This window comes from Protobothrops mucrosquamatus, unplaced genomic scaffold (assembly GCF_001527695.2).
Source record: "Protobothrops mucrosquamatus isolate PMUCROS unplaced genomic scaffold, P.Mucros_1.0 scaffold_99, whole genome shotgun sequence".
NCBI lineage: Eukaryota > Metazoa > Chordata > Lepidosauria > Squamata > Viperidae > Protobothrops > Protobothrops mucrosquamatus.
In genome coordinates this window covers 76283-96018 of record NW_015386175.1, presented here as the reverse complement: position 1 = coordinate 96018, position 19736 = coordinate 76283, and the positions used below count along the sequence as shown (strand labels likewise).

Sequence of the window (19736 nt, the reverse complement as noted above, 5' to 3'; positions counted from 1 at the left end):
TTTGCATGCCACAGTAGACGAAGTATTTTATCTTAAACAAAGGGGAGGTGGAAAAAAAAAGATGTACATAAACATGTCTAGGCAGAAATATTCTAGAAGTGGGTTGAAAATGCTTAGTAGCCAGGAAATGATGTATGACGCTTATTGAAGAAAATAGAAAAACTAGAATGGACATGTAGGTTTAATACAGTATCCCGCAGGAAAACATACTTCTACTTGTATTACTTCTGTTTCAATTGGACCTGTGACCTGAAAAGGATACTTATAGTAGTAATACTAATGCTCTCTGTGTGAATCTTACATTTATATCCTACTTGATGGCCAGGCATAATTTCAATATTATTACATTATTATTTACATAATTATTTTTCATACTTTTTTTTCTTAAGGATAACCTCTTCAGTATGAGAAATAGCTTCCATCTTTATAACAAAAGTGTTAAGGTTTATAGATTGGAATGTGAGTTTAACTGAATTCTGACAGAGACTTCTGCCCCCTGCCATGATGTTAATTTGCTCTTTTTATATAACATCCTCTAGTTTCCAGTCAGAACTGGCCAAAACACTTTTTTTAAGTTGTTTTTTTTTAAGTTGCAACCCAGGGTTCCATCTCCTGGGAAATAAAACCCTCTTACCAGCAAAGAATAAGTATCTCTTCATTTTAGACAACACTGACTGTGTTTTCAAGTGCTTTCTAGGCAGTCTTTAACCCAGGTAATGGACTATGGTGCTGTGGGTTACAAAGAGATAAAATCAGAGAGGAGGCGTGTGCAGGCATGTGCAGAGTCTCTGTGGTAACAGCAAAGATAACACCAAGAGGCAGTTTGAAATTCAAGACATAAGCTGGCATTATGGGAAAGCGAATGAGGGAAAGCAGTTGACAGACTGATTGGTCCATAAATAGTACTTGGCCATGATTCATCTTAACCATATTATCAGTGGTGAGATTCAGCCGGTTCGCATCAGTTTGGCAGAATCAGTAGCTAATTTTTTTGTTGCCCAGGCCCAGAACGGACTTCCGGAAGTGGCATCCACACAGACAACCGGTTGTTCACACATTTGAATCCCACCACTGCATATTACATAAGCCTTGATGGCTGCATTTGTCCAACTAGCTAATGCAAATCAAAGCAACCACATTAGCAACTTGGTGTGATGACTGAATCCAGTTATTAAATGGAATCCAGGACATTTCTTAATAGCTATAACTGCCCTACAGCCAGCAAAGCACAGCTGAACTAAAGGAAAGTCTTTGTGGAAATCACTGATACCTTGCAATCATTATCTCATTCTGCCTCCAGATATAACTGCAAGAGGAAGAGGGGGGGGAATACTGTGTTCTACTCTTTAACCATGATGACATTAATGGTTATATATCCTTACTTTAGGATAAATTGATAAATTGACACAAATGATTCAGGATATCAGGGCAAAAACCAGCTATAACTGATTGAAAGCTTTAGCATCCAGAATAATTCTTCAGGATGGAACTAAGCAACAGCAAAACAACAAAAGCACAAACCTCAATCACAAAGGAAAGAGGAGAGAAAACCTCCAGTTTTGGATTACATTTTATTTACCTAGTTTGTTTGTTTGAAGTATTTTCATCCCAGCCTTCATCCTGGGAGACTAAGGCAGGATGCAAGAGAGATTTTTAAAACATGATAGCAATTCTTCCAAACTTTACCAGTAAAATTATAGAATAGCTCAATAAAAACAATCACAAAAATATAAAAGCAGCAGTGTGCACAAACAAATGGCATGGTACTGTTGAAAGTAAAGTCTTCATCCTGGTTCATCCAAGCCGGGAATAAATAAGCAACATGGCAATTGCTTTGGGAAGAAGGTTACAGTTTATTGAAGAGGCAGAAAGATGGATCTTGCAGGAAAGACCAGAGGAAAGAAGGACCTGAGCACATGGGCAGTAGGTTTTTATACCCTCTCTAGCCTTTTGTTTGGAAGTTTCCTGTTCCTGTGGCATGAACTTTGAACTGAGTCTGAGTGCTTTTCTAGGCCTTAGTATCTGTGGTTTAATCCTATTATGTCCCAAAAGTCATATCCTGCTTCCCTGGGGCTGGGCTAATGACTCTTAGAGTTTGGGTAAGGTATGCAGATTTTAAGTCTCTTTGTCTTCTTGAGTTCTCTGGTTCCAACTTTCTGATGGTTTTACATTTGCATTTGTATAGGGCTGGCTCCTGCTTGGGGACAGATTTGGGGCCAGGGTTGGTTTCTGCTTTTAAAAATCCTTTTGAGGAAAAATATATTTTTCTGCCCTTTTAATATTTCCTTCTCTGGGGGGCTCTGACTTCCCACAGTACTTTTGAAACAAATGATCCTATTAGTAAATTCAGAGAAAACTAGTCCAATCAGAGTCATATTTTGTGAGATGGACAATTATATAAATTTGATTCATAAATACAGAAAATATAGTTAGCCTGGTATAAAAAGATAGCAACGACAGATTTATTTCATCATCTTTATGTGGTACTCACTATGTGTATATGTAAGTTTCTATGTAATTACTCCTCTTGTTAAGCATCTAATGATGTGGAAAGCAATGATAGTTTTGTTGATCCATTAAAACAAATCTATTTTTCATAGTATAGGAGAGCCATTTTGGATTGTTCTCAGTAAAAGTTTTTCTCTACTAAGGATATTCATTTTTCCCCTGCTAATAATTATTGAAGTTCCTCATTGATTCACCTTCTCATTAGTTTTTCTTGCTAATCTATAGATTCTTCCATTAGAAGAATCCATAAGTCTGGCAAGAAACTCTATAATCAAGAGTGAAAAGCCACATGACAATCACTATCAGATGTTCTAATATAACCGCAGACATTTATTTTAGAATAGTACTTTCATACATGAATAAATTTACAGTATATAGACACTGGATCTTTTGGGCAGGGAATAAAGGGCTCTGATTTTAATATATATGAGATTTGGGGTTTTTTTGTAAGCCTATACTAATTATTCATTTTAGAATAATTAGATTGGGAATATAATTAATGTGCTAGTCTAGGCCCTGATGTGCTGCTAAATGCCTTCTCAAAGCTTTTCTTATCTATTATGAGTCTCTGTTGGAGATTTGAGTCTCAACAAATCTCCCATCAGCACTGACAGAACAAGCCACTAGTACATTAAAAAGGAGAGCAAACCCCACTCCCTTCTAGCACTGAAGATGTTACCTAACTGGGTAGCAAAATGTCTGCAAGCAAACAACCAAGCTCAGAGAACATCAAGGACTCTACAGTCTCACTTTTATCCAGCCATCTTCAATCTGTGTCCTCTAAATGTCTTACACCTATAACCTTGAGAACGTCTAATTAACCTTATTGGCTAGTGTTTGGAAGTTGAGTCAGGGCAACTGGACTTCCTCTTCCTCGTCATCATTCTTTTTCTTCGCCTTGAAAAGAAGTTTCAGTTGCCCTGACTCAACTTCCAGACAACTCTGGATGACTGAGAATCTTCATTGATTTGCTGGCTTGCAATTCTGGAGAAGTCCTCAGGGAGAATGCCATTGTTCTCTATTCTCCTCCTCTATGCTGTTTCTTTCCTTCCACTTCTCTATGATTTGAGCTTTCTCATGTCTTCTTTTACAATTACTGGTGCTGGTTGCATGTAACCTCCTCACTTCTCTTTCCACACAGACCCTATTTCCTTATAAACTGAATAAGCACATGCATGTGTGTACATGTTTGTCTAAATATAGGTGTTATGATTTCATTTCATTCAAATGAAAAGAGTCATAATAATCAATGCTCCTCTCATCAACGGTTTCTCACCCCCACAAAAACACAATAGTGAAGTTATTTGATTGTCATGGTAAGGTTTGGAGTTAGAAAACCTTCAAAAATATCTTCCTTATTATGCATTTAAAAAAAGGGTCAAAATAGAAAATGCCACAAATCATGTGTTCAAATCTCATCCTTTTTTTTTTTACATGCTTTATGTAGTCCTGAGAAGGCTACATCAAACTGAATTATAATCCTGCTATGCCAATGATCTTGGGGCTACATTTGGTTCTCTGGCTAATTTCTCAGAACCTCAACCCCCAACTGAACATGCTTTAATTTTATATTATTATGTAGAAAATTAGTTCAGACTTCTGGGGAGATTAATCTGATCCATGCTGGTGGTGCAGAAGGAAAGAGAGAAAGAAGAGAGTATCAGGAAAGCAGAAGGATGTCAGGAAGAGAAAAAGAATGCTCCACACAGTTTGAGACTTGAGATCTTCCTGATAAATCAAGTGCTCAAATCCTCACCCTTCCTTTAAATGCAGTCTGCCAAATTGCTTCCAAAGGGCATGGTCTTCCCATGCTACCTACTATCTTTGGTTGGGCCAGGTAAAAGTGACCTTTTGTTTCTTAGTCCTCATCACTTGCCTGTATAGATTTTCTGAAAGCCTGCAACAAACTCTTGCAGCTCATCTTGTCTCATTCTCACATTGCAACTGATAATTGGTATTTTATGAAGCCAGATGGAATGCGCTCCCTACATGACCACCCTCCCTGCCTCTCCACCCATACTAACATGACAGCAGGATGGTGCCAGCAAGGATTCCTTCCAAAAGCAACTTCTTTTCTGGTTTGTTACTCAAAAGTCATACAACCCCAGGCTCCCTTCGAATTATTTATTGGGTTTTGGCAGGCTATCAAGGCTTACAAAATTAGTCTCAAAGCCAAAATATTTGGTGCCATGGATCTTGCCTGCTGACTGATGAAACACTGTTATTGCACTGTTCTATTCCATTTAATTTTTTGCTCCAGACTCCTGGCTTTTGATGAAAGAAGTTTTTCTCTCTCATGCACACTCTTTCTCCCCAGCATTCATTTACACTTATTTCCCCAGTGCATTATCCCAGCTCTCTGAGCAGAGCATCTACAAACATGTTCAAATCTTTGCTGTGACACTTTGTTTCTGTTAGAAATGAATTGTAGAATCAGGAGTAGAAGGGATTTACGAGATCCTCAATTTCAGGTCACAGCCAGAGGCATGAATTGCTTTAACCTCTCTTGGTCTATGCATCCTCAGCTCCAAAGACATTCCATATCACTAGAAATACCTTCATACAGCCACCACACAGAACAACTCAATAAATGTCTAGCTTGTCCTACATACCTTGAAACAACTTTTGCCAGCCTGCCACCATTCTTAGAATAAGCTTCATCTTCCCAATGGCTAGTCAAAACATTTCCGCAAGCATCTGGACTCCATAACCGCTTGCCTTGGCTACTTTAGAATGGACCCTTTACAGAATTCACCTTTTTGCTGGAAACCTTGTTTATTCTCCCAGTTCCTTGTGTCCAACTGCAATAATGTCTGAGGTTCATCACCTAATTTTGCCTGAAATTAAAATGGGAAATTATTTGGGAGACTTTTTGCTGAGGAAGCACGTGCAATGAAGTTTAAAAGAAGCAAAGTCTTTGGGGTTGGTTCGCACACAACTGAGGATGGCGTGCAAAATTTTAATAAAATCAGGATGTTGTGAGAAGTGTTTCTAGGAACATCCTGGTGGGGGAATGTCTGTAGCTGCTAAAGAAAAATTAGCCAAGATACAAATACAGACAAGTCACATTGAGATTACAGTATGGACTGGAGTAACTAAGGAACCCAAATACTTTTAAAAAAAGAACTAGAGTGTAAATTACTTATTTATGTCTGTTTCAGGGATGGCAGTTTACATCTTTTCTTGATAAATCCATAGTACCGGCCATCCTGCATCATCATTAGCCCGATGGTACACTCTTGAGCAGGCATCTTTCCTAAAAGAAGGGAGCAAAGGTTATTGTAATTGGAATACAAAGTTTGACATTTGTGGTCCTCCAGAGGCCAGGAATGACTAGGTTGTGAGGCTCAATGAAGGGGATAAAGAAGTTAAAGGAACCAAGAAAAAAATATTCAGCACCATGAGTTGTGAACAGCAAGGAAAACGTGAAGCTGAAAAAAACAAATCCAGAGAATGACTGCAGATGGACCACTATTTCAGTGAGGATAACACCCACAACCCAAGAAGAGAGGTCACAAGTACAGATAGGCCCTCAAGGTCTTAGGTTTGGGCAGATCTAACTCTTTGCCCTGGCAGTCCATATTTAAAAATGAACATTTCCAACATTTGCAACCTAGAATGTAAAATCTGTTCTTAAACTGAGAAAAATGAACAAGGATTGGAGAGGAACCTGGGTTTCTATTATTTAATTAGTAAAAGCTGAAGCAGTTTTGATCATTAAACATCCATTTTTCTTACAGAAATGGAACATTATTTTCATTTTTAAATTAAATACTGTAATGGACACCATAACATGATTTTGGCTTTTTTTAAAAAAAAAATTGATTTCACGTTATGTCAGAACCTTCATTCCACTAATGACAAGTTACCAGACAGTCATAACTTGCATGACATTTATTATACAACATGAAAGATTTCAAGAGGATCTGGGGGAGAGAGAAGTTGGAAGAATTGTGCCTAGCATACCGCTGTGATGACACATTTCAAGTTTCTTTTTTTGGGGGGGGGGGAGCATTCAAATAGAAAACTTTCTTTTAAACTTTCCTAATTAGGAGAAGTTAGTTGAAACTTTGAATGCTGGCATTATGACAGGTTCCTGTCTCCTGCCTGATTTTGCCATTGACACAGTACTCCTGGTCCTTGGGGGATGAGGGCTTGCCAAAATGTCCAAAAGCATGAGATTTAGGAGGACAATAACAAACAAAACTCTGAACATGAACAAGCCAGGCTCCACTATAATGGATACATTATAGATGAGAGATAGAGATAGAGACAGAGACAGATAGATACAGTAGATAGATAGATAGATAGATAGATAGATAGATAGATAGATAGATAGATAGATAGATAGATAGATAGATAGATAGATAGATAGATAGATAGATGATAGATAGATAGATAGATAGATAGATAGATAGATGATAGATAGATAGATAGAGATGTGTGTGTGTGTGTGTGTGTGAGAGAGAGAGAGAGAGAAAGAGAGAGAGACCCTGCCCACCCTGAGAGCTGCTTGCTGCCACCTTGTAATGGTGGAGGGAGGAAGGTTATTCCTGAGGGGGGGATGATTGAAGAACTCCAGGAGTGTGTGCCTTGAACATACAATCCCAACAGGATCACTTAAGGTATGAAGTTCATCCAACTGCAGTTATCCATATCAGGCAGCAGGAACATACTGGAGGTGGGTAACTGTTTTAGTGACAACAGCAAAGGCCTTATTTCATACTGTGATGGGAAAGGCAATGGTGAAGAGTGCCTGTATTTTACCAAGCAGACCACATGGTTAGAGAAAATGAAGTGATTGATGATACAGTGACCAGGATCAGCCTAATCAGGGTCAGATAACACTCAACAAGGTACTGAGGAAGACCTGAGGATTTTCTGGAATGCTAAGGGGATTGATGATGTGGTTAGGTTAAAAGACTTCTGGCCATCCAATTGCTAATCTTGCCATGCAGGAAAATAAAATCCAAAGCTGCAAACAGAGTTACATAGAATGTAAGAAGAATGAACATGAGGAAGTTCAAAACAGTGAAAGGTGAAATGAATTGACTAAAGTTGACAACTTAGGCAATATGGAGTGGAATACTTTCAATCAAAAGATTATACTATTTATTATTCAGAACACAAAAAGCAGAGAAAGAACACAATTTCTTTGACTGCCGGGAAGGATATAGTTAAGTCAGACAATACAGTCCTTTAATATGATAGTTATCGAAGTTTATGCTCCAAAAATTGATACGAAAAAAGAGGAAGATGGCAAGTTTTATGGCCAGGTTCAATCTGAAATAGGCAACATCCAAGCATGATAAAGGAATGCCAAGGCTGGAAATAGTACAGAGGATAACATAATTGGGCTGAATGATCTAGGAACAGAAATGAACTAGGAGAACAATTCATCATTTTCTGCCAATCTGGAGATGTATTAATTGTTATCACATTCTTTAGACATCTCAAGACATAATAGCAAAGAAATTTCATGCTCTTATTCAGATGCACTACAGCCGGGGTCTTCAAACTTGGCCCTTTTATGACTTGTGGACTTCAACTCCCAGAGGAATTCCTGGCTGAGGAATTCTGGGAGTTGAAGTCCACAAGTCATAAAAGGGCCAAGTTTGAAGACCCCTGCACTACAGTAACAGAATCTTTGCAAGCCTGATTATGCCTTACTTCCTCCCATTGTTATATTCATGAGTTAAAGGATGAGACATTTACACATACATTCTTATTTTTGACTTAAACCATATTTTGACCTTTGCTGGTTTGATAACAGACCACTCCTCTCTATATCAAGGTCATCCTCTTGACATTCTACACTTGGCCATGGGTTAATTATGGAAGAGATTATGATTGCTCATGTGTCAACTCCAGTCAAGCTAAAACTAAACATTTTCACAAAATGTTTGCTGTTTTCAAGGAGAACCTCAGTAATCGCTTTCTGTGTCCTGAACCTCACTGACAGAAAATTAGATGAACTATGGAATGCGATCAAAGTTTTTAAAGATAAATATGAAAAGAGACTGCCCAGTACCAAGAAACAGAAAAAAGCAAACTGGATTTCAGAACAAATGGTGGAAATTGCCAAGAACAGAAGAAAAACTAAAAGCCAAAAAAACTAATATTTTAGGAAGGAACTTAACGAAGAATTTCAGAATGCTGTTCGAAAGGACAAAGAACAGTATTACAAAGACATCTGTGAAGACATCAAAAATGGAAACAGGCACACAAAAATAAGGAAACTCTTACTAAAGAGGTTTCAACCTCAAACTGATTGGACAGTTAAAAAAAATCAAACAGAAATGGAAGGAGTATAATGAAATACTGTACAGTACACATGTCAACATTCAAGACACTTTAGAATATATTCTTTATTCAAAGAACCTCTAGTACTCGGAACTAAAATGATATCAGTACAAGGTCATTACTTTTGGATAGGATGACTGACCCCTCCCTTTTCTTCTTTTTTGTTCCCCTCTGGATCTATTTGTTTTAGGGAGGATATTGTAGTAGTAGTAGTAGTAGTAGTAGTAGTAGTAGTAGTAGTAGTAGTAGTAGTAGTAGAAGTAGTAGTAGTAGTTGTTCTAAAATGTTTTTAACAATTTGAACCACCCAGAGTTGCTGGGAGCAATAAATTATTATTAAACCATTTTAGAAGACTACAGGAAATAAACCTAGGAACATGATAGTCCAAATAAAATATCACAAAACACGCTGCTTCAGCAGATGAATGAGACAAGGTTATATATTCTCCTCTTCTTTATTCAAAATATATTGAGGGAGGCTGGATTGAACCAAAACCAGCAGGGTTTTAAACATGGATGAAGCAATTACCTGTGCTATGCTGGTGACACTACTCTGATAGATGGAATTGCAAATGATTTGCAATCTCTATTAATGAAAGTCCAGGAAGCACAGTGAAAAAAGGAACTATAATTAAATATAAAGACCAAACTAAAAGCAACAGGTACCACAATCGGCTTTAGAACTGACAATTGAATTGATGGATAGCCTCTGCTTTTAAGAATTGGCTATTAATAGTACAAGAACCAGTAGTCAAGAAACACCCTGCAGACTAGCACTTAGTGGGGTATCACTGATGATCTTGGAAAAGATATTCAGGTGCTGTATTCTGCCTATACCTATAAGGATCAAAATTGTGGCAGGTTTTTCCTGTGATACCCTATGAATACAAAAACAGGAACAGGATAGAAAAAATATTGTCGCTTTTGCATTTTAGTATTGGAAAAGACATTTGTGAATACTATAGATATCCAAGAAGACAAGCAATCTGACCTTATAACAAATCAATCCAGAGTTCAAACTATGATATTTTAGACACAAAATGCAAGGAACCAGTTCCCTTGAGAAGTCTGTAATGTTGGGAAAGTTGGAAGAAATGAAAATAAGAGGACAAGCAGGAGTAAAGTAGATGTTTCGGTACATCTAAAATGCCAGGATGGGGATACAGGCAGTCCTCAGTTAACAACCGCTTGTTTAGTGACTGTTCAAAATTATGATGGTGCTTAATTAAGGGAGTTACAAGCCATGCCCGAAGTTATGCAGCACTCTCACAGTAAAAATTTGGGTATTTGGCAGCACACTCGCCTTTACTATCCTTCTCCCTGAAGGGCTGCAGCAAAAATGAAAATGAGAGAAATATACCAAAAATATGTACTGTATATACAGTAAATAAAAGGTAGTCAAAGAGGATAAGGAAAGGTTAAAATCAAAAGAGGCAGAAAGATTTTGGTAAACATTTTAAAAATGTTTTGGAAGTGCATGCAAGGGTTAAATAAGGAACCCACTGCAGAGTGAATGGAATTAAAAATAAAAGCAATGAAATTATTTGGAATGGAACTGAAATTGAGGAAGTGGTGAAAGATGCATTTAAGGGATTTGTACAGGAAGGATAGTGATATGTCAAAGAATAGAACTGTGACAAATGCGATACATGTTAGTGCCCAAGAAAATAAAGATGAACAAGAAGTTACAAATGCTGCCAGAATGTTGAAAAATGGTAAGGCTACAGTGTATTGGGCAGAATTCTGACTGAAGCTATATCAGTGAGCAAAATTGAAAAGTGCAGAGTGGCTCAATAATCTTTCTGTTATTCAAAATTGTGTCGATACCATGAGAAAGTTAACTGTACTTTTGTTGAGTGAGAGAAACAGTATGATAAACTGTTTTGAACATTTGGGGAATTAAAGGGCGGTTGTTGAATGCATTAGAGTGGTACTGTATATGATGGAAGTATGTACAGCTATAAATGAAACACTTTGCAAATAGTTTGAGACTGAGTGGGAAATAAGACAAAGAAGTCAGATGTCCTCTTGATTATTTAATATATTTATGGATAAATGTACAGTGTAAAGATTGCTTATAGTGACATTAGGGATAGGTTGGTGGGAATGCATGTTTATTTTGTATGCAGATGATGCTATGATGGTGGCTGAAAACTTAATATAACAAAGCTGAAGATAGTTTACTTGACAGAGAAAATAGAGTGAATGATTGCAAGTTATATATGCATGCACTAAAAACTAGTGCATATAAATGAATTTGGTAGAATGTTTATTAAAGATGGGAACGATAGAAAATTTTAAGATGTCCATATATTGTTAGTAAGGTGACAGGAATATTTCTTTTTTTAAAGATATACTTTTTAATTAAATAGTTTTACAATACTAAAAGATGATACAAACTGAAATCAGAAAAAGAAAAGAATACAAAGAAAAGAAATACAAAGGAAAAAAGAAAAAAGAGAAAAAAAAGAAATAGAAAAAAGAATATCTAAAGACCACGGGTTGCAAATCTGGTGGTGATGCTGTCTATCCCACATTTTTCTAGCCTACCTTTAGATTTCTCCTGATTTGCCCTCCTCTCACTTTCATGTAATGAACTTGGCAGAAGCGCACACTTTTGTTTTTTAAAAGAAATATTCCTCTCTTGAAAAAGGACCTTTGAGGTGAGAAAAAAAAACAGAGATTCAATCCTACAGCAACTTGATAAATTAAAGATTAACCTTATCAGAAGAAAAGAAAGGAATATAAAGTTGACTTGTTTGATCAGGGTTAGAATAAGAAATATTTTTTATTAAATTCTAGAAACCCTTTATACAGTTTTTGCCATTTTTGGATAGAAATGACAATGATCTTTGGATCTGTGAATAGGATCGGGGAGGAGGGTATGGGAAGAAGTGAATTATGTATGTAATTTCAGAATGGGTGAGGAAATATTAATTTGCCCATACTTGTTGCAAGGAAGATTGGAGTTGCTTCTTTAAATATTCTTTTTTTCTGGGAGGCTTTTGTGAGCCTTTCTTGCTTTGCGCTTGATTCCTGTGTCTTTAAGGGTACAGTGAAGGGACTGGGGAGGGGGGGTGCATTCTTAGAAGGCAGAGAAAAAGAAGAGAAGAGGAAGAGAGGAAGAACGGCCGACCAGCCAGCTGGTAGTGGTGCATATTAATAAACATGGATAAATTATCATACATTTGTCAGTGCAAAGGGAAAGTGATTCAGCAAAGGAACTGCCACTGAAGAAATTAAAACCAGTACTTTTTTCCTTTTTTTCTACAGTTTGTAACATTTTATTAGATAGAATAAAATACAAGAATACAAAAGCAAATAGTAGGACACAGTGGGGAGGAAAAAGGGGGGAAAAGTGAGGGGGAGAAGGGAAAAAGAAAAGAAAAGGTATTGACTTCTGACTTCCTCTGTTGCAGTAGAAGGAAGCATTAACATTGAACCTCAACTTTTTACTTTTCCATAATATTATAAACTAGCCATTTCTATAACAACAAATGAATCTAATCAGTAACACTCAAAATCTGCCCCCCCCCCCGGTCAGTGATAGCAAATCTTTTGGGCCCCAAATTCAGAAAATGCCTAACTTGACTCTGCTGGTCTGTCACACAAAACACTCTCTGAATTCTCTATGTCCCACCCCCATCTAGGCCATGCTGAACAGTGGCACTCACGACAGCACTGAGGCTGGGCCTAAAATAGAGTCCTGTATCTTGATTTCAGCCCCAGAGCCGTTACTGCCAGTCAAAAGGCTGACTCGGGCCATTCCCCAAAGCACACAAGCCTTGGAAAATGGAATGATTGCTCCCATGGCCCAGCGCTTCCCAGAATCTGCGGCACCCAACTTCTCTTCAGGCAATAGTTTCTTTTTGTTGACAGGTTGTCCTGGCAACCTCCCAGAGGTTGCTCTGAGTTGCATGAGCTTCAAAGAATGCTCTTCCATGGTCTTCTGCAGCCTCCAAAAATCACATGAGGACAAGGCATGCTTTGGAGAATATTTGTTGTCGGGTGTTGGTGAATGCTGGCACGTCACCCGAAATGTTGTGGCATGTCACCTTTGACACATGTGTCAGAGTTTCGCCAACACTGTTTTACATGCCTTCAATACAAAGGAGTTGCTGGTTTCAAGGATGTACCTAAACAAAGTCAGAACAGAACAAAATAAGCCAGCATCACCTGGAGGACCTGCAGTTCCACATCCTTGCTCAGTTGTTTGTAAGGGGAAAAAACAAAAGCTGAACCAGTGGCCTTGAGTTGAAAAAACAAATTTGGGTTCTGCTATTGACACGACTTCTGATCAACATTCAGCCAGCAGGCCCTCCCTCCACTCAGCATATCTTACCTGTTGATTGGCAAATGCACACGTTCTAGAGCAGTGGTTCTCAACCTGTGGGTCGGGACCCCATTTGGGGTCGATCGACCATTTCACGGGGGTCGCCAAGCAAGGCTGTCCGCCATTTTTTTTGTCCGCCATTTTTTTTGTCCGCCATTTTTTCCCCTTTTCCGGCGGGTGCCTTACCTCCCTTGAGCTGGGCCAGCTGGTGGTCAGCCTGCTCCGTCTCTGCCGCTTGCCAGCTACGCCTCAGCCGGCGCAGGGGGCAGAACCACGCATGCACGGCGCTCCCGGGCAGGGAAAGTCCTCGACTTACGACCGGTTGGGTAGTCCTCGACTTACGACCGGTTTAGTCCTCGACTTACGACCAGTTTAGTCCTCGACTTACGACCGGTTTAGTCCTCGACTTACGACCGGTTGGGGTCGCGGCATTAAAAAGGTTGAGAACCACTGTTCTAGAGGTTGACCTACAAATGAAGATTTCTCTATACTGTGGCAATTGCCTTAATAATCACTTACTGTTAGCAGCAGACATCCCCAGTCAATTCTGTACTGGAAAGTGAAAACAGTGTCTACTCTAGCCTGTTGCCAGATTCTCTTGTTTCTTACTCCTTACTTCCTTTTCATCATTGCATTATTTCCTTCTTTCGGATACACTGTTGAAGTCATGCTAACCACAATTCCTCCTTTTAACATTTGCAGCAAACAAACCGCAAGGTAAGTGCTCTCCTTTTCTAATGATCGGAGGGGGAAATGTAAAATATATTATTGGATATCATTCAAGAATGTATGTGTGTGAATCTCAGTGATAAAACACCATTAAATTGCTATTGAGTAACACAGGAAATAGATAATTTCCATAAGATTTGTGGTTTGAAATCATCCCTCACTTCCTTTTTTAATATTCTTAAGCTTTGGCAGGCTGAAGTTCTCTTCCAGAACTAAAGCTATTAAAAAGAAAGCCGAGGATGCTTTCAAACATATTTTCAAGCCTCTCTGGCTTTTTCACTTGTTTTCCAGGCTTAGAATAACATACAGGGCTGGCACACTCCAATATACGTTTGCTACCCAGTGATTGAAGCCTCAAGGGATGTGTAATGAATCTTTGCTGATCAAACTGCACAGATGGGATACTGCAAATACTTTTCAGTGGAAAAAGTCTCACATTCAGCTGCATCAAGCGATGAGAAATCAAGAGATTAACAAATGTGGCTGAATCATCCTGATACTCACTCAGTATTGGCTTCAATTATTTTGTCCACGATTAAGAAGAAAAAAAGGAAGAGTAAGCTTAGCTGTTTAATTGGTTTGTTCTTGCTCAATTTGACATAGGGATGTTTCTGGCCAAATTAGTCCTAGAAACAGTTCAGCGACCCATATGGGGTAGTTTAGGACTAGGGAGCTGCAAACACAATTCATCCTCCACCTTGAAAGTTCATGGGTGACTTTATATGAATTACCAGTTATGGTGGTAAAAGGACATTCCACCAATACACACATGAGCAGCAGTCATTATCAAACCTATGAAATACACCCACCCACACATCCACACTCAATACATGTGAAGCATTTAAAGTGCCTTTGTAAGAAAACATTCAGAGCAAGCCTAATTCACACTGAATTCAGGAGAGGAATCAGTACATCAAATTGTTTATACTCATTGACTGTATCTCAGAGATAATAGGCTAACGTGCTGACCTAATAGGAAGAGATGAATCAAAATAAGGTGACCCAGATCACATTGTGAGAGGGATCTTGGGCTCCTAGTGGATGATCACTTAAGCATGAGCCAGCAGTGTGTGGCAGCATCCAAAAAAGCTAATACAATTCTTGGTTGTATAAACAAAGGCGTAGAACCAAAATCACGTGAAGTATTAGTATCACTTTACAAAGCCTTAGTAAGGCCACACCTGGAATACTGCATCCAGTTTTGGCCACCACATTACAGATAAGATGTTGAAAATTTGGAAAAAGTGCAAAGAAGAGCAAGTAAGATGATTAAAGGCCTGAAGACAAAAACATATGAAGAACATTGCAGGAATTGGGTATGGTCAGTCTAGAGAAAAGAAGGACTAGGGGTGACATGATAGCAGTGTTCCAGTATTTGAGAGGTTGCCACAAAGAGGAGGGGGTCAACTTATTTTCCAAAGCACCAGAATGCAAGACAAGAAACAATGGATGGAGACTAATCAAGGAGAGAAGCCATCTGGAATTAAGGAGAAACTTCCTAACAGCGAGGACTATTAACCAGTGGAACAGTTTGCCTTCAGAAGTTGTAGGAGCTTCATCACGGGAGATTTTTAAGAAGAGACTGGACAGCCACCTGTCTGAAATGGTATAGTGTTTCCTGCTTGAGTGGGGGGTTGGACTAAAATATCCAAGGTCCCTTCCAGCTCTATTCTGATTAATTGATTGACATCCTGCTGTAATTGACACCGTATCTGCCTTTTCCTTTGTCTTGCCTTTGCAATGTAATAGGCCAAAAGTATATAAGGTCTGGTTCTGCTTTTGCTCAGGGTTGCTCAGCAAAGGGCCCAAACCAGTGGTGGGATTCAGCCAGTTCGCACCAGTTTGGCAGAACCAGTAGCTAATTTTTTGTTGCCCAGGCCCAGAAGTGGGATCCACACAGAGAACCAGTTGTTCACATATTTGAATCCCACCACTGGCCCAAACAGTATATGGGTGTACATATTGTTTACTGACTGCATGCTTGCTAAATAAAAATTTGTTGCATCTTCAGAATGATTTGGTTGTTTTAGGTGAGTCAGGTTGGGCCACAACCTGGCTCTCAGCCAAACCTACCTTACAGGGATGTTGTGCGGAAGAACCTGGAAGACATGCTATGACAATCACCCCATGCTCCTAAAGGAAAGCCAGGATATAAAATGTATGAAAGAATGAGAGTTCAGTCTGGACTGTGCTTTCTCAGCTTGGTGCCCTCCAGATTTGTGGAATCACAACTCCCATAATATCTAAGCTGCAGATGATGGGAACAGTAGTCTAAGACAATTAGAGGGTCGCTCTAACCTATATTTTTGTCCTTTTTACGACCCTGTAATCCCTTAATTCAGAGTAGAGTCTGGGCAACTGAATGGAGCTGAGTGATGACTGGCTGCCCTTCCTGATGCCTACATGGAGTTCGTAGCAGATATTTGTCTTTGCACTGTGAGAAAGAAACATCTGTTGCTACCTAGGATTGAACTCTCAAGCTTCTGAGTGGGAGGCCAGTGTCTTCACCTCTAGGCCACCAAGCAGCTCAGCTCTAGCCTATACTATTGTCCCCAAATGTCTATTGAACAGACAAATGCCTTCCCTTCTTCCTATGATTCTTAATAGTTATGGCTGCCCATCGCTACTCTTTTTTGGATACAATTTATTGTCTTGTTCAAAGCGATTCCACTAACACCAAGGCAACAGAGACCAAAGCTCCAGTACCACCAAGGGAGAGGAACAAACAAAAGGTTTCAGGCACGACGTGGCAGGTAGCTGAACCAAAGAACAAGATGGCGATTGCTATTCAGGAGGCCAACCCAGTTAGGTAGTCATAGGAGAATAGGGACTGCCAAGGAGATGCTGGAAACTCAAATTGAATCCAAAAGTTCCACTGGGGAAGCTTTGGGGATTTGCTAGTAGATGAATCAATTCCAGCATCATCCATTTGGCGACCCAAACAATGCATTTCTATGAGTTTCTAACATCTTGTTATGTTTAGTCAAAAGTATCCAGGGCACATTGATTCTCAGCCACTAACATAAAGAGGGTGAGTCAGATCAAGAGAACATAAATATGCCAGACAGAATTACCTGGCATATATTAATTCCTGTCTCAGCTTGATTGGTCCAATTTAAGATCAGGTTTTGGGGACACGTGCAGCTGGAATACTCATAATCAGATTTGTTTTCAGTTAGAGGGCTCGGATGGATTCTATCTGCAAAAACCAGGCTCGGTTCTGCAATCTCAGTTCTGTAACTATATATGAATTATATGCAAAGAATGACTTTCTTTGCATTCAACTTCCATAACTAGAATTAGAAAGAAGATTCCTCAGGGCAAGAACCGTTTAATGCTCTGAGCTTCAGCATCTCTCCTAGTAGAAGTGAAACTTGAGTGCTCATTTTGGCATGCCGAAGGAAATCTACTGCAACATCTTTTTCCTAATGGCATTCAAAGGCCACATCCAAACCAGCTGTTTTGCCAGATGTCCATCTCATCCTAGAGCCAGCAGGAAACAATTTTTGCTGTCTCCTTAGCTCACCTTCAGGTGCACCTGGAACAGATCTGTGTGCACTGCTGTCCATGCAGTCTTAACATGCAACATTCTCAGGGTTGGGTAAAATTCCAGCCCTGCCTAGCATTTTTTTCACATGTGAAACACTTTCTATAAGTGGCACACACAATTCTCTGGTTATATTGCATTTTGTTTCTTTTTTTTCCCCATCATGCTGTTAACTGACTAAAAAATGTACATTATTCCTTGAAACTATGGGTGGACAACTTGACTATTCAATCTATTGTCCATTAAGTGGCAGCAAACAGAGATTTTTGTACCCCTTGGGTGACCACTGATAGTTATCTGAATATGTCCAGCTGCTTGATAAGTCCTGTTAAAGAGCTAGAATTAGCAGTGAGGTTGGTGTGGAATCTGTAAATTACCCTGAAGATTTGAGGAGAGAATAGGAAGAGTCAGAACTCCTAAGAGCAGCTACCAGTGGAAAGTCCATTCTCTGCCAGGTAAAGCCTTACAAAAGCTTCAAACTCTTTATAGAAACCAGTCCCCTGGCCAATCAATATATTTAAAAAGTAACTACAAAAGTGGGGATTCCAATCTTCATCAAATGCAAAAAAAGGATTGAGAAGGGGGAGAGTGGGTCAAGGACAAGTTAGAATGGGGAAGTCCCACGAGAAGCTTGGCAAACCAGGTTTGCTGACATGAAACACATCACCATGTGCATTAAGATGCCATTCATCACCTATCTGTAACATCTGGAGATACAGCAGAAGGGAGAAAACCCCATTTCCAGAGCAGTGTCTTAAGCCATCCTTGGTAAATAAGTTACAGCCAGTGGCATGAAGAGATATGTCTTCTTGGAAGTGGCTAGCAGCAGGCAAAGAGACTGGGTGGATTGGCTCTAAGTATCCTTTTAATTGTCCCTCATCTCCAATCTTAGGCCTTCCAGATGTGTTGAAATGACAATATCCATTTGTAGAAGTTTCCCAGCCAGAATGTTCAAAGTCTAAGGAATCGTGTGAATGCCAGCCCAACTAACAGGGACAAGAATAGGTTTGGAAGGGTTATTGTTGCTTCCCAGAATTCAATACACAGGCATGATGCAGCCTGTGCTTGAGGCTTGGAACACAGACCAATAGGGTTGGAAGGAACCTTGGAGGTCTTTTTTTTATATATATATATAAATTTTTTTATTAATTTTTCAAATTAAACAACGAATAAAACAAATATGATGCATTTACTTAAAACAAAAAAAAAGATAATCCTACTCAGTACATTTTCGGAGATGCTCGGCAGTCCCCGCCCTGCATCCACCCTCATTCACTTTCCTCTTCCTTCCTCCCCCTAAACCCACAACCTCTCCTCTTTCCTCCTTTCCACCTCCCTACATCCCATCTCCCTTCTTAACCACTTCATCGAATGCAGTTTGGGGTACCAGCTGAGCATCTCCTCTTTTTAATACAATTCCATTATTTATCTATAATATATAAATACATCAATTTTTATATATTTCTATCCCCTAATCCCCTTCTCCTCTCCCCCCCCCAGACTTCCCAGAACTGAGTACAGGAATAATCACATAATAGTCCAAGTCTAACCAAAACTACCCATTCATAATATAAACAAGTATAAACTTACTGTAACTCTAATATACAATAATAAACTTAACTATAAACTACATATATAAATTATATATAAAAATATTTATGAATAACAATAATTAATCAAAAGCTATATGATAATTATTCATTTCATATTTTCTCTGGATATAGTCTATCCATCTTCTCCATACCAAAATAAATTTCTCTTGAGACTGATCCTTCAGGTATGCGGATATTTTTGCCATTTCTGCAAAGTATGAGACTTTCTGTCTCCAGTCATCCATGGTCAGTAATATCTCCTTTTTCCAATTTTGAGCAATCAATGTCCTTGCTGCTGTTATACAATACAACATCAAATTCATTTCTTTTGAATCCAAATTATCCATAATACCCAATAAAAATAATTGTGGTGTAAATTTTATCTTTTTCTTAAAAAGAGGTCTTCTAGTCCAACCCTCTGCCCATGGCAGGAGATTCTATATCATTCTGGACAAATGGCTGTCTAGTCTTATCTTGAAAACCTCCACTGATGAAGCACTCACAACTTCCAGAGGCAAATTGTTCCAACTATTAGTTGTCCTCACTAGTGAATAAGGTGCAATCATCTACGTATATGAAATATTAATCCTATGTGGGCTTATACCTAGGTGTACAAGACTGAACTCTGAAGGACATTCACTGTCAAACTTCCAGCTATTAGGTCAGTTTGGATATGGTTTCATCTGTAGCATGTTCACTCCCTTCCTGTGAAAAAAAACCCCTCT

At 38.9% G+C, this 19736-nt stretch overlaps 1 protein-coding gene across 1 annotated transcript in view; it reads right to left on the bottom strand.

Moving 5' to 3' along the window:
• Window positions 1-4854: 4854 nt before the first annotated feature.
• The window catches only part of ENDOV (endonuclease V), a 64461-nt gene continuing 49579 nt past the window's right edge, over window positions 4855-19736 (bottom strand). The window contains exons 9-11 of the mRNA XM_029283995.1: window positions 5710-5764; window positions 5264-5345; window positions 4855-4919 (exon numbers count right to left, since the gene is read on the bottom strand). Coding sequence (XP_029139828.1) covers window positions 4855-4919; window positions 5264-5345; window positions 5710-5764 — 202 coding nt within the window. The remainder of the gene's footprint in view (window positions 4920-5263; window positions 5346-5709; window positions 5765-19736) is intronic.